The 14545-nt window shown below is 43.6% G+C and overlaps 1 protein-coding gene and 1 long non-coding RNA gene across 5 annotated transcripts in view; one reads left to right on the top strand and one right to left on the bottom strand.

The window, feature by feature from the left end:
• The window catches only part of GRIN2D (glutamate ionotropic receptor NMDA type subunit 2D), a 762310-nt gene that overhangs the window by 214456 nt on the left and 533309 nt on the right, over window positions 1–14545 (bottom strand). For all 3 annotated transcript variants that reach the window (XM_083162615.1, XM_083162612.1, XM_083162614.1), the window contains one exon: window positions 8895–9048. In XM_083162615.1, coding sequence (XP_083018741.1) covers window positions 8895–9048 — 154 coding nt within the window. The remainder of the gene's footprint in view (window positions 1–8894; window positions 9049–14545) is intronic.
• The window catches only part of LOC146042564 (uncharacterized), a 108185-nt gene that overhangs the window by 16395 nt on the left and 77245 nt on the right, over window positions 1–14545 (top strand). The gene's annotated exons all lie outside the window — the stretch shown is intronic.

Below are 14545 nucleotides of genomic sequence, written 5' to 3'. Positions count from 1 at the left end.
AAATGTATCGTTGATCTGTTTGTATTTTGTATTCGTTTGTTACCATGGTGATGGTAGCACGCAGTCGTTATGGACTGACGTCATTTTCCAGCGTCACTAAACACGCTGGTTTACGTTCACGCGGTGATGTATATATACTTGTTTGTATTGACTGTTTTACAAGCCTGACGAAAATGTCCAATAAAGGACATTGAAACGTTGCACTCGATTCAAGTGTACTGCGTCTTTCTTCTGCTGTGAGTGCCGCGCCACCCCACCGATGTATATATATATATATATATATTTTTTTTTTTTTTTTTTTTTTACAAGGGTGGATCAATAAGTACCTGTGTTAAGAATAAAGATGAAAATTTTTCACAGAAATGTTTCTTTTTCAACAAAATCTCCTTTCACAGCAAAACATTTTCCCAAATGTCCCAGCCATTTCTTTAAAACCCTCTAAAAAATATGATTAGTCAAACTCATGTAGGCTTCTGTCTCAAAGATGACCTCCTCATTTGAGCTGATTTTTTTTCCCTTCAAGCCACGTTTTCAAGTTAGGGAACAGAAAGAAGTTTCAGGGAGCCAAATCTGGCAAGTATGGTGGATGTGGCAACAATTCGTAGTGCAACTCATGCCATGTGGCCGCAACAATTCCGGATGAGCTGGTGCATTGTTGCGGTGGGAAAAAAACTAACCTATGAATCAATCTGAAATTTTGTATGGCGTTGTTTGAAAGATGAAAGATAGAATTACCAACTTTCCTCAGCCACCTGTCTTTTAACGCTGGTACTTATTGATCCGTGTGTGTGTACAAAAGGCTAACTACTCCTCACCTCTATGAGAAAATGAAAGCAAATGTTGCAGGGACACTGATCTGTTTAAAACTTGCGGGATATGGAGAGAGGGAGCTGTTTAGAGACTGTGGGGTAGATTTATTACTAGGCGATCAGGGGAATCTGCGCTATCCCCGTGCATTATAGCAGGGGATAGTGCTTCCCCTGATCTATCACACCCGCCGAGCATTTACTCTAACGCTGGCGGTGTGGGGCAGGAGGCATAGCGCAGGGGCGGCCAGATTTATGAACGGTCAGCATCGCTGACCGTTCCGCCACCTGCATCTGTCGACTTCGCCAGCTGCAGGCGGCGATGCCCTATACCTAACAGCAGGGACAGCGCTGTCCCTGCTGCTGGCGCTGAGCTGCGCTGGGATCTCGCTAGACTAGCGAGATCCCGCGCATGCGCAGTGAGCTGGCCGGGGGGGAAGGAGACGGCGCATCAGTATTAACTGATGCGCTGTCTCCAGGAGGGACATCGCCGGAGGGGAGAGTTACTGTAGCGCTCCCCCACTCCAGCGGCAAGATCTTAATAGATCTTGTCGGTGTCCCCTCCTGCTTCGCCTCGCTAATGAGGCGAAGCAGGAACTGTTATAGCGGCGCGATAGGCGCTGCTATAATAAATCTACCCCAGAGATTGGAGGTCAGAGCAGATAGGGACTGGGGGTGGAGTGGAGTTTGTGGGCTAAAAACAGTCACAGCTCAAAATGAAAGTACATTGCAGAAGTTGTCATTTTGATAGGTTTTTTACTAGTAGAGAAATAATAGAAACTGATTGGTTGCTATGGGATACATCACTTCTTTTCATTTTAGAAGCTTTTTTAAGCTTCTACACTGGCCCATACATTATGAGTTTGCATATCGGCGGAACCAGTGCTTTTCTGGTTGCACAGTAGATTACACTACTTACTGTAATGCAGAGTACACACCAGGAACGACAAGGGACTAATCCCATCAATCTAGATCCAATCCTGACAGATTGGATGTAGATTGTAGATAGATTGGGCCCTTTTTTGCCTGTTCTGATCCGATCCCGATGCGCGGCCTCATGGGTCATTCAGTTGTTATTCAGATCCTACCTACAGCAGGTACAGTAGGATCTGAAAACGACCATACACCCGGGTGCGGGTCGCGATCGGATCAGAACAAACTCACGGTGCACATCATGAGCGTGTCTTGCGCACCGCGTGATTGTGAGCGGGTCGCCCTGGTGTGTACGGGTATTACTCACAGATTATTACATATGGCCCGCTATATCTTCCTTTTTTTTTTTTTACAAGGGTGGATCAATAAGTACCTGTGTTAAGAATAAAGATGAAAATTTTTCACAGAAATGTTTCTTTTTCAACAAAATCTCCTTTCACAGCAAAACATTTTCCCAAATGTCCCAGCCATTTCTTTAAAACCCTCTAAAAAATATGATTAGTCAAACTCATGTAGGCTTCTGTCTCAAAGATGACCTCCTCATTTGAGCTGATTTTTTTTCCCTTCAAGCCACGTTTTCAAGTTAGGGAACAGAAAGAAGTTTCAGGGAGCCAAATCTGGCAAGTATGGTGGATGTGGCAACAATTCGTAGTGCAACTCATGCCATGTGGCCGCAACAATTCCGGATGAGCCGGTGCATTGTTGCGGTGGGAAAAAAACTAACCTATGAATCAATCTGAAATTTTGTATGGCGTTGTTTGAAAGATGAAAGATAGAATTACCAACTTTCCTCAGCCACCTGTCTTTTAACGCTGGTACTTATTGATCCGTGTGTGTGTACAAAAGGCTAACTACTCCTCACCTCTATGAGAAAATGAAAGCAAATGTTGCAGGGACACTGATCTGTTTAAAACTTGCGGGATATGGAGAGAGGGAGCTGTTTAGAGACTGTGGGGTAGATTTATTACTAGGCGATCAGGGGAATCTGCGCTATCCCCGTGCATTATAGCAGGGGATAGTGCTTCCCCTGATCTATCACACCCGCCGAGCATTTACTCTAACGCTGGCGGTGTGGGGCAGGAGGCATAGCGCAGGGGCGGCCAGATTTATGAACGGTCAGCATCGCTGACCGTTCCGCCACCTGCATCTGTCGACTTCGCCAGCTGCAGGCGGCGATGCCCTATACCTAACAGCAGGGACAGCGCTGTCCCTGCTGCTGGCGCTGAGCTGCGCTGGGATCTCGCTAGACTAGCGAGATCCCGCGCATGCGCAGTGAGCCGGCCGGGGGGGAAGGAGACGGCGCATCAGTATTAACTGATGCGCTGTCTCCAGGAGGGACATCGCCGGAGGGGAGAGTTACTGTAGCGCTCCCCCACTCCAGCGGCAAGATCTTAATAGATCTTGTCGGTGTCCCCTCCTGCTTCGCCTCGCTAATGAGGCGAAGCAGGAACTGTTATAGCGGCGCGATAGGCGCTGCTATAATAAATCTACCCCAGAGATTGGAGGTCAGAGCAGATAGGGACTGGGGGTGGAGTGGAGTTTGTGGGCTAAAAACAGTCACAGCTCAAAATGAAAGTACATTGCAGAAGTTGTCATTTTGATAGGTTTTTTACTAGTAGAGAAATAATAGAAACTGATTGGTTGCTATGGGATACATCACTTCTTTTCATTTTAGAAGCTTTTTTAAGCTTCTACACTGGCCCATACATTATGAGTTTGCATATCGGCGGAACCAGTGCTTTTCTGGTTGCACAGTAGATTACACTACTTACTGTAATGCAGAGTACACACCAGGAACGACAAGGGACTAATCCCATCAATCTAGATCCAATCCTGACAGATTGGATGTAGATTGTAGATAGATTGGGCCCTTTTTTGCCTGTTCTGATCCGATCCCGATGCGCGGCCTTATGGGTCATTCAGTTGTTATTCAGATCCTACCTACAGCAGGTACAGTAGGATCTGAAAACGACCATACACCCGGGTGCGGGTCGCGATCGGATCAGAACAAACTCACGGTGCACATCATGAGCGTGTCTTGCGCACCGCGTGATTGTGAGCGGGTCGCCCTGGTGTGTACGGGTATTACTCACAGATTATTACATATGGCCCGCTATATCTTCCTTATGGAGATTGTTGTTCTGCATGTTGTCACCAAGGAGTTCAGGTTACTCCTGACATCCTGGGGGGAGGGGCCCTAAACTGCACACCCTGGACATATGAGGTACTACCTACTGAGACCTGTAGTGCAGCAAGCAGGAGGAGGAGTTTGCAGGTGCACACTAAATATAAATGCTAGACCCTTTAATATCATTGCTACAGTATATTGCATTTCTGAGGTTATTAGCATAATGATGGACATTATTATCGGCTTGTCCACCGCGTCCAGGTTACCTCAATAGGACAAGTCCCTAATACTACTCTGAGACTGGTCCAGGGCATGGGACCCCCCAGGCCTCCTGACATCCTGACTGTCGGAATCCCGGGCCGTTTTTGTCCGATCTGACAGTAACTAATCTGACAATGTTCCGGCTGTCTGGCTGTCGAGTGTCGGAAAGTCATTGGATCAACAAAAACGGCCGCAGAATGTCAAAAAACAGCCGTGAGTTTAACAATCCACGGCCGTTTCCGACAAAGCCAGCGATCACCTGTACTGACAAGTTGGACCCAGGTGCATCTGCCCTCCTGCCTCTGTTACTGTACCTTTGCCTTTCATGGCATTGCATTTCTTATCTGGGGTAGCTAATTGTCAATTCAAAAGGCAATTAGATCAGTTTAAATTGTATTCTCTTTTTAATTTGAACTACAATGTCATCTGCTACTGATTGCCTAGCGGCATTAAGGTTTTTAGTCAGGCTCCGCCCCCCTAAAAAGTGGGCAGGGTCATAAATCACTGGTTCCCTGGGGCCATTCCTATTCTGGTCACAAGGATGCTTCACTGCAGTAAGGATACTGGTTACAGGTTGCTGTTCCATGCACATCCCTAGCCAGAAACAAGGATCGTAGTGCAACACCAGTTCGTCTCCAGAGCTCTGTACGACGGCACTGCTTGGGCACCCTAGTTACAGTCCTAGCTTAAGTCCTATATAACCTGGCTGTCTCTTCATTACTATATTGTGTATGTCCACAGGTATTGTGTTAATGCCAGGGATAGAAATAGAACAACAGGTCAGTATTTGCTGCCCTAAGACTAACATTCATTCAATTTAAAAATTTGTCCAATGTACAAAATGAATGAAAATGAAAGAAAATATTTTGGTCTTGTAAACATTCTGGTCACATAAAGCCACATTTCCAAACTGTAGTGTGTTTAATTGTGAATTGAGACTTAAGGCCCATACACACTGGGGAACTTTGAGCTGAAAGCCGATCAAAACAGCATTTTTCAGCGGCATTCAGCTCAACGCCACCCAGTGTGTATGCCCTGGCAACAGGGCTTAAAGTGGTCCCAGAGAGGTGGTGGAACTCTTTTACCCTGCCATGGACACACACACACACACCCCATTTAGGTGGAGCCCAGGGTTCTGCCATGGTTTTTGGCACTCCATGCAATCTATAACCTTTATGTCATACCTCTAATACTTTATTAAGGGACAGTGATCTCAAAATAGTACTCCCAATTCAAATTATGCTACACAGTAGCACAATCATATGCACATTACACCACATGTAGTGACCCTGATTCATGTTACAGCACAAAGTAGTGCTCCTTATTCATGTTATGACAAGTGTCTCTTTTACATGAATGCACACAGCAGTAGTTCACCTAGCAAAAAATGTCCGCAGTAAGTGCCCATTTCGGTACTTATGTAATATCTGGGCTCCCGTTTTTCTTATGAGACCGCGTCCCCTTGCGGGGCTCGCCACGCTTCGGGCGCGGTGGCTCGCTGCGCTCGCCACACTATATAAAATCAACTCCGTGCGTAGTTGGATAGTAGTAGTATGAAAAAATGGGGTGCATTTAACATGGGAGCCCAGATAATACATAAGTACCCCCATTTCATATATCTGACATAAGACACATATCTGTCCCTTTCTGTCCAGCAGCTACCTCTCCTCTGATATTCACCTGAGCAGTGGTGGCAGCATGACGTCACATACGCCGTGCCAGAAAAGGAAGCTGCTGGAACCGGCTTTTTTGTTGGAACTACTGTCCAGGGCTGTGGTTCAGGTGGAACTCAGTTCCTCCTAAGATTACAGGTGGTGGAACTCAGTTCCACCGGGTTCCCCCTCACTTTAACCCCTGCCTGGCAATGAACGGTGAGCGCTGGTAAAGCCGCTCATCTGCTGCTATTACCAGCAGATGAGCGGCATTGAGGACAGCTTTGCATAGCTCTGTGCTATGCAACGCCGTCCTCCCCCCTCCACCGGAGCTGGGTAGGGGGAAAGCTTACCCCCCAGTGATGAACGCTATCATCGCTGTCCATACATGCCGGGCATAGTCATCCAGTGTGTATGGCCCTTTACAATGACTTGTTTCAATAAATTTAGTCACTGTAGAATGTGGTGAACATTCTGTACTATTTCCTGTTTAAACTGTGACACTAAAGCTGACAGGATTATTATTAAGCACTGTTTAATGTTATTATTGTTGCAATATGAATGATGCTTTCATCAGGATTTCCTCTCTTTGTTGAGGAAAGTATAGAATAAACGGAGCAGATGAAATAATTCAACACATGATATACATTTCCTATTCACATAGTTACCATTACTAATAAGCTTCAGTTTTTTGTTGTCTTCTGTATAGAGATTATGCAAACTCATAAGCACACAGCTTATCTAAAGTGACATTACTTTCCATCATATGAGTACTTAGTGCCTCATTGTGAATTCCTAGAACTTGTATTAAACTCCACTGAGTGTGCCACAAGCAGTCTAGATATTTATGCATTATAGAGCACTTATTGCCTGCTGGAGGGGAATATTAAGCCTTTTTTTTTTACAAATAGATTTGATTAAAAGTAAAGGTCAGTGTCACATACGTAATTCCGGAGACAGCTCACAAAGTGATATACTATATGAATCTAAATATAACAGCATGCAATGTGTTTGATATTTGATAAATGCTGAGCTCTGTGTACCAAGGCTCCCAAGGCTTTACTGTTAAAGGATCTTGTACAAATACTGGGTCTAATTCAGGTCTCCATGCTAGTATTGAGGTTTGCTACTTTGTGCATGCGTCAGACCCGTAAGCTGTGTGCACATGGTGCGATTGTCGCACAGCGTTTAGTCGCATGCGATCCCAGTTCGTGGCCCCGTGGCATCGGTATTGTATGGCTAAAAAGACTGTGAAGGCAAGTCTATCCTGACTTTGTCGCTTGTAAAATGTATTTAGACTAGGGCCAAATAGCATGATAGTGTAAATCTAAAGTGCAGTTAGCCAAAATCAGATAGACAAAATTGGCCATTAGCCTGAATCTCTCCATGTGTACACACCATTACTCTGTATGTGCAGTACAGGTCTGCAATGTAGAACCGCATCAATTTGTTGCCATGTACACACGGTTCAATGTGGTCTATTTGTCTTATATAAGCGAAACTGAATCGGAATCGAATGGAAATTGACCGCATTTTATTTTTATTCGATTCCGATGTGCGGCCTCATGGCATCAAAATCGAAAAAATAGACTGCGCAAGCAAGATTATGGTGTACAGATCTCTATTATATAGTACAAATCGAATGCATTTGCCTGGTTGGTGTGTTATCACCTGACACGTTATCACATCTTTGGGCTTAAAGCATTGTTGACATGGATGTTATGCCAACATTATGAATGTTGCATTGGGCGTGTTGATGTAGATTTATTTGGTGCATTGAAACACTAACAGTTTCCCATACCTCCCAAATGTTAAAAATTTTATGGGACAGTCATGATCGTTTGGGACTGTCCAGCGTCCCAATCTTGGCAGCAGTGACCCGCAGTGTGTGTGTGTGTGTGTGTGTGCGCAGGGCCACCAACAGGGGGTGCTATAGGGCCTGGCCGCTGAGAAAGAGGGGGCAAGACCCAGGCCACTATGTCTCCACAGCCCACACGGCCACCAGCACCCTCCCCCTTACCCCCACGGCAGTTCATCTGGCCGCAGTCCGCTGCGCCGTCACATCCCTCTGGCCGGAGCCTCTGTCTACTGCCCACTGCCCAGGAACATTCAAACTGGCAGTGCAGCGGGCAGCAGGCCAGCCGGGAGCACCCAATGCGCGTGACGGCGCCACATGTGTGCGAGGAGCCGGTGGTGCCATGTTTGTTTGAGGAGCAGTGCAGCAGAGCACAGAGTGTGTGTCCCCGCTAAAGGTACCGTAACTAAGTTAGAGTGCTGGTCCTGGTGAGGGAGGGGGAGAGCCCTTAAAACAAAAAAAACTGTATTCACCCCCACAATTTCTGATAACAGCCCTGTGTGTGTGTGTGGGGGGGGGGGGGGAGAGTTGGGAGTCCCCTGTTGCCCGCTTCTCTGAGCAGCAGTGAACAGCAGCCTAACCTTAACCGCAATGGCAGCATAACCCTATCACTCACTAGCTGTCAATATTGTTCCTGTGAATGTTGACATTTTGAATATACACTGTACACTGACGCTGCAGAATGTGCTGCTTCAGTGCTTATTGTCCCCAATCTAGCAGATGGGAAGGTTCCAATTTAACATTGACCTGTTAAGAGCATTTTTATAAATGTGACTGTGCTGCAGTTTTCTCTGCTGAAGCCATGAGGTGCCAGCCAGCTATTTGTCTGTATAGATAAACTGCTTGTCTATCTGTTCACCCACCCACAAAGCTGCATCTTAGATCCAACATTTGTACTTTTCTATGTACATATTTTTGTGAAGATGGTATCAATATTTTATGGTTAGATCAAATGTTCATTATGGTCTGCTGAAAGTGGGAGCACCAATAAAATATTTATATCACATCTGTGAAGCGCTGTTATTTTGATACACTCATTAGTTTTTATTGTTTTTTGGGTTCATTTTTATCTTCTACTGTTTGTTGCATTTATTTTATGGAGGCTTTATGTAGAAATAGGCATTGCAAAGAGGAAATTCAGCTTACTTTTAGCATTTCCAGAATAGATATTAAATGGCAATATTACTAGATGTGTTCTACGGATTTTAACCTGTCACCCTCAGCTGGATGATTAGACAGTTTATGAGTAGCATTGTTACCTAAAAATGCTGATGGGGACACAGTTCCATTGCTTCTAGACACCATCACGCTGATTCCTGTTTCCACAAAGGGGACCGAAAAGTCAATAATCTCAGATCGTTCCTCATTTATAGTAAGAGAGCCGATGGCCATATCAGCGCGCTGGTAAAACACCTGTCAGAATGAAATAAAAAGAACATTGGTAAGTCAGACACTTAAAAAAGTGAATGTACAGTAAGCATGGGCAGCTGAGCACCTCTCCTATTAATTACATAAATTATACATTTATTTCAAGAAAGTAAACTGGCTCCTGCCAGTTAAAATCACAAAATCACAACACCAGAGACACAGACAGACAGCACCAGAGCTCCGGTGCTACCCCCCCATGGACACCCCCCCCCCCCCCCCCCTCTACCTCCGCAGCTCTGGTGCTGGCTGTCTGTGTCTCTTTATACCTGTACCTTTATACCTGTAGCATTTCCTGCTGTCTCTCCGTCTAGGTTCCTGACTTCCGCCCCTCCACCGGAAGCGTGGAGCTTCTGTCACTCCCACCTCCTCCGGGAGCATGGCGCGTTGCCATGGTAACCCGGCTTGTCCAGCGGGGCTTTGCTGTGCACAATACATTCACCTGTGATGGACAACTTTTGTAAACATGTATCATATTGTTTGTCCATCACAGGTGAATGTATTGTGCGCAGCAAAGCCCCGCTGGACAAGCCGGGTTACCATGGCAACGCGTCATACTCCCAGAAGAGGTGGGAGTGACAGAAGCTCCACGCATCTGGTGGAGGGGCGGAAGTCAGGAACCTAGACGGAGGGACAGCGGGAAATGCTACAGGTATAAAGGTATGTGTTGTATACTATTCGTGTGATACTGTACTGCCTGACGACGGGCTTAAAAAAGAAGCCCGAAACGTTACAAATGCAGTGAGTGCCGGTGTTCATCTATATATATATATATATATATATATATATATATATATATAATTGGTGTCTGAATTCACCAATTCTCCTTTCCCTCTCTCAGATCACAACCTTATCTCCTGCATGCTGTCCTCTAGTACTTCTAACTCAAAAACACAGAAATCCTTTAATCCACCTCAAGCCCGCAGAAATATTAATGATATTAATTTTCAAGTACTCTCCTCCTCACTGCAACAACAGCTTGCTCCTATTTCTGCATTCACTACTCCTGAGATGGCGGTATCACACCTAAACCTAACTCTCAAAACAGCCCTGGATGAAGTGGCTCCAGTTACCCACTCCACTCTACGTAGGCCTAGACGCCAACCGTGGCACTCTAAATTAATCAGACACCTACAAAATATTTCACGCAAAGCTGAGAGTAAATGGCGTAAATCTCACAGTCCAATGGATTTCTTTACATATAAGAATATCTACCAGTACTATAGTTATGCCCTGGAAACTGCCAAACAAACATATTTCCAAACTCTCATTTCTGCTCAAGCTTCTAACCCAAAACGTCTTTTTAATACATTTAAATCCCTTCTCAACCCTCCCTCACCCAAGCCACCAACCACTATCCATGCACAAGATCTTGCTTCCTACTTCAGGGATAAGATTGACAAGATCAGATATGAATTGGTATGCTCCAACTCAGTTGGTGATATGCTCAATTCCATACCTGAGCCCTCTGAAGCATTTGCTTCATTTGATCCCACAAATGAAGATGAAGTATCTGCACTTTTCTCTGCCTCCCACTCTACTACCTCTCCTCTTGACCCTATACCCTCGCAAATAAGTAAATCTCTGTCTCCTGTGCTCATCCCAATCTTAACTAAAATCTGTAACCTCTCTTTCTCTACTGGTGTCTTTCCTTCATTGTTCAAACAAGCAGTTATTACTCCGATTCTGAAAAAAACAGAATTATTCTGATCCGAGCTCTCTCTCAAACTACCGTCCCATTTCTCAACTTCCATGCACCTCCAAACTACTTGAAAGACTTGCCTATACTCGCCTCACACACTTTCTTAACTTGCACAACTTAATGGACCCGCATCAGTCAGGCTTTCGTGCCCAACACTCCACAGAGACAGCACTCACTAAAATTGTGAATGATCTGGTCACTGCTAAGTCTAAAGGCCACTACTCACTACTAATTATTCTAGATCTCTCTGCTGCTTTTGACACTGTTGACCACACACTTCTCATACAAACACTACAATCCATAGGTCTTAAAGACACAGCCCTCTCTTGGTTCTCATCCTATCTATCTAACCGCTCCTTTAGTGTTCGTTTCTCTGATTCTACCTCCTCTTCGCTACCTCTTTCAGTTGGAGTACCTCAGGGTTCAGTTTTAGGTTCCCTGCTTTTCTCAATCTATACCTCATCTCTTGGCAAACTAATCAGCTCCTTTGGATTTCAGTATCATCTGTATGCGGATGATACTCAGCTCTACCTATCCTCCCCGGACCTGTCCCCATCTGTATTGAGCCGTGTCTCTGAATGCCCTTCTGCTGTTTCATCCTGGATGTCATCTCGCCACCTCAAATTTAATATCTCAAAAACAGAATGAATTATATTTCCGCCAATAAATAGTAGTTACCAACCTGATATCTCTATCGCTGTTGAGAAGATGACAATCACTCCTACCTCTCAAGCTCGCTGCCTAGGTGTTATCCTTGACTCAGAACTTTCCTTTGTACCCCACATTCAATCTGTCTCAAAATCATGCCACATGCACCTAAAAAACATATTTAAAATTCGCCCTTACCTTACACAAGACACTGCAAAAACTCTAATCCATGCTTTCATCATCTCACGCATTGATTATTGCAATAGTCTCCTTATTGGCCTTCCCCAATACAGACTCTAACCACTACAGTCCATTATGAATGCAGCTGCAAGGCTAATCTTCCTAGCCAGACGTTCATCGTCTGCAAAGCTACTGTGTCAGTCACTTCATTGGTTACCTGTATTCTACCGTATTCAATACAAAATTCTTTTACTTACACACAAAGCCATAAACTGAACTACACCAACATACATATCTTCTCTTATCTCAAAATATCATCCAACACGTCCTCTACGCTCCTCCCAAGATCTGCGTCTCTCATCCACACGCATTACTCGCTCCCATTCCCGACTGCAGGACTTTCTACGGCTGCACCCACTCTGTGGAATGCCCTCCCAATCACAATAAGACTCTCCTCCAGTCTCCAAACCTATAAGCGTTCCCTAAAAACTCATCTCTTCAGGCAAGCTTATCAAATTCCAGAACCAGTCATAGAACCTTGCATTCTGGTGGAATCAATGCAATAAAGAATACAGTATCTATCCTTATGTATCAATGCCTATTTCTCTATAGATTGTAAGCTTGCGAGCAGGGCCCTCCTACATTTTGACTGTCTGTAAATACACTGTTTTGTTGTATCACTGTCCCCTTTGTAAACGGAATATGCTGCGCTATATAAGAAACTGTTAATAAATAAAATAAATAAATTATATATATATATATATATATAGTCCATACGTCCCCACAATGTGGTGCAGGGAGTCAAGCACTCTCCATATAACAAGTCAAATCCACTTTATTATATAAAAATATATAGATGTAATTATTGCAGCATCAACATCATGTTATACAGTGGTCATTCATATTCCATCATGCCCCGACGTTTCGGTCCATATTAAGACCTGACCTTCCAGACCCTGACCATCCAGGGCTTATCCAGATGCTATGATACAAGCTGTTTTCTCATTATAAAAGCTCCTTGATAAAGGTCTTAATTTGGACCGAAACGTCGGGGCATGATGGAATATGAATGACCACTGTATAACATGATGTTGATGCTGCAATAATTACATCTATATATTTTTATATAATAAAGTGGATTTGACTTGTTATACGGAGAGTGCTCGACTCCCTGCACCACATTGTGGGAATGTATGGACTATGTTTGAGGCTCATGCTAACACAAAAACTTCTTGTCGGACACCCCAACGCTGACCCTATGAAGTGCGAGTGCGGTCATATAGTATTTGGACTATATATATATAGATATATCTATATCTATATATATATATATATATATATATATAGATATAGAAAGCACTTACCCAACCTTGCAGCAGGAAAAGAGACAGACCAGCACTCAGTAAGTAGGTGAAAAAAAACGTGTATTGAAGTTGTTTTTACAGCATAGTAACAATAAGTTATAACAACATCACAGCTGTCCCTAAGATGTTGTTATAACTTATTGTTACTATGCTGTAAAAACAACTTCAATACACGTTTTTTTTCACCTATTTACTGAGTGCTGGTCTGTCTCTTTTCCTGCTGCAAGGTTGGGTAAGTGCTTTCTTTATCTACTACATTGGACCCTGCACCAAGAACGTTACCATTTGCTACAGAGTGCCGTTTTGAGAACCCCTTATTATATATAGATATAGATATATCTATATATATATATATATATATATATATATATAGATATAGATATAGATATATATATGTATATATATAGGAAACAGGAACGTGCAGCACTCCACAATCGATAAATCAGAAGCTCTTTTATTTCGACATATATATAAGCACTTACCACCCACACTCGGTGAAGAATCCAGACCTGCACTCAGCAAAGGTTTGAAGAAAGAGGATCCTCTTTCTTCAAACCTTTGCTGAGTGCCGGTCTGGATTATTCACCGAGTGTGGGGGGGTAAGTGCTTATGCGTTCCCTTTATGGACCAGGCACCAGATTATTGCTATCATTTATATGTGGAGTGCCGACCTGCTGCCCCTTGTGTGTATATATATATATATATATATATATATATATATATATATATATATGAATAAACATTGAAGCATACGAAAAAATTTGTAGCAGAGAGCACTCACCAAAAATAGTGTGATAGGGATCTTTAATTCAATCCATAAGTATTAGAAGTCGAGATTTATTTTTTAAAATTCAAAAAACATAAAAAACACTAAAATCACAGAAATATTTTTTTCTGTTTCTACAGTATTATTGATCTCAATAATATTAATTTACACTAATTTACAGTCTATTCTGAACACCTCACAATATTATTTTTAGGCCAAAAGGTTGCACCAAGGTAGCTGGATGATTATGCTTAGCGACACGCAGTTGGACGGCACAAACACGTTGCCCATCTAGGAGTGGCACTGCAGTGGCAGACAGGATGGCAGTTTTAAAAATTAGGCCCCAAAGTGCACGTAATGCAAAGAAAAAAAAAAACCTCTCCAAAAAAAGTCTACTAAACCCATCATATCAGCAACAGATGGTATCCTTGGAAAATCTTACAACCTCCATTTTTGATTACCTTTCATGTTATGAGAAGAGGCAAGAGGAAGAAGACAGTGAGCACAAAACAAGCAGCCAATGACACCAACTGGCAAGGAAAGTCTTAGGCCTTGGCCTGTGTTTATACCTTTAGTGTTGCTCCAAGACTACAGACTGCATCATCAGTTGCCTTCTACCCTTATCACACAATTTTCTGGATTGTACTCCTGTCTGTCTCCAACCACCCAACTAGTTAGTACACAGCACAGCAGACAGACAACAGAACCCCTGGACTGATGGGGTTGACAAAGAAAAGAGGTGCAAGATAGAATTGTCCTTGAGCTCTTTCACCCATCCTTATATTGTTTAAAAAGGACATGCACACTTTAACAAACCAATCATTT

The sequence above is a fragment of the Crinia signifera genome, chromosome 19 (assembly GCF_055691185.1).
Source record: "Crinia signifera chromosome 19, ASM5569118v1, whole genome shotgun sequence".
In the NCBI taxonomy this organism is placed as follows: Eukaryota; Metazoa; Chordata; class Amphibia; order Anura; family Myobatrachidae; genus Crinia; species Crinia signifera.
The sequence above is the reverse complement of the archived record's forward strand: the minus strand, read 5'-3'. Positions and strand labels throughout refer to the sequence as shown.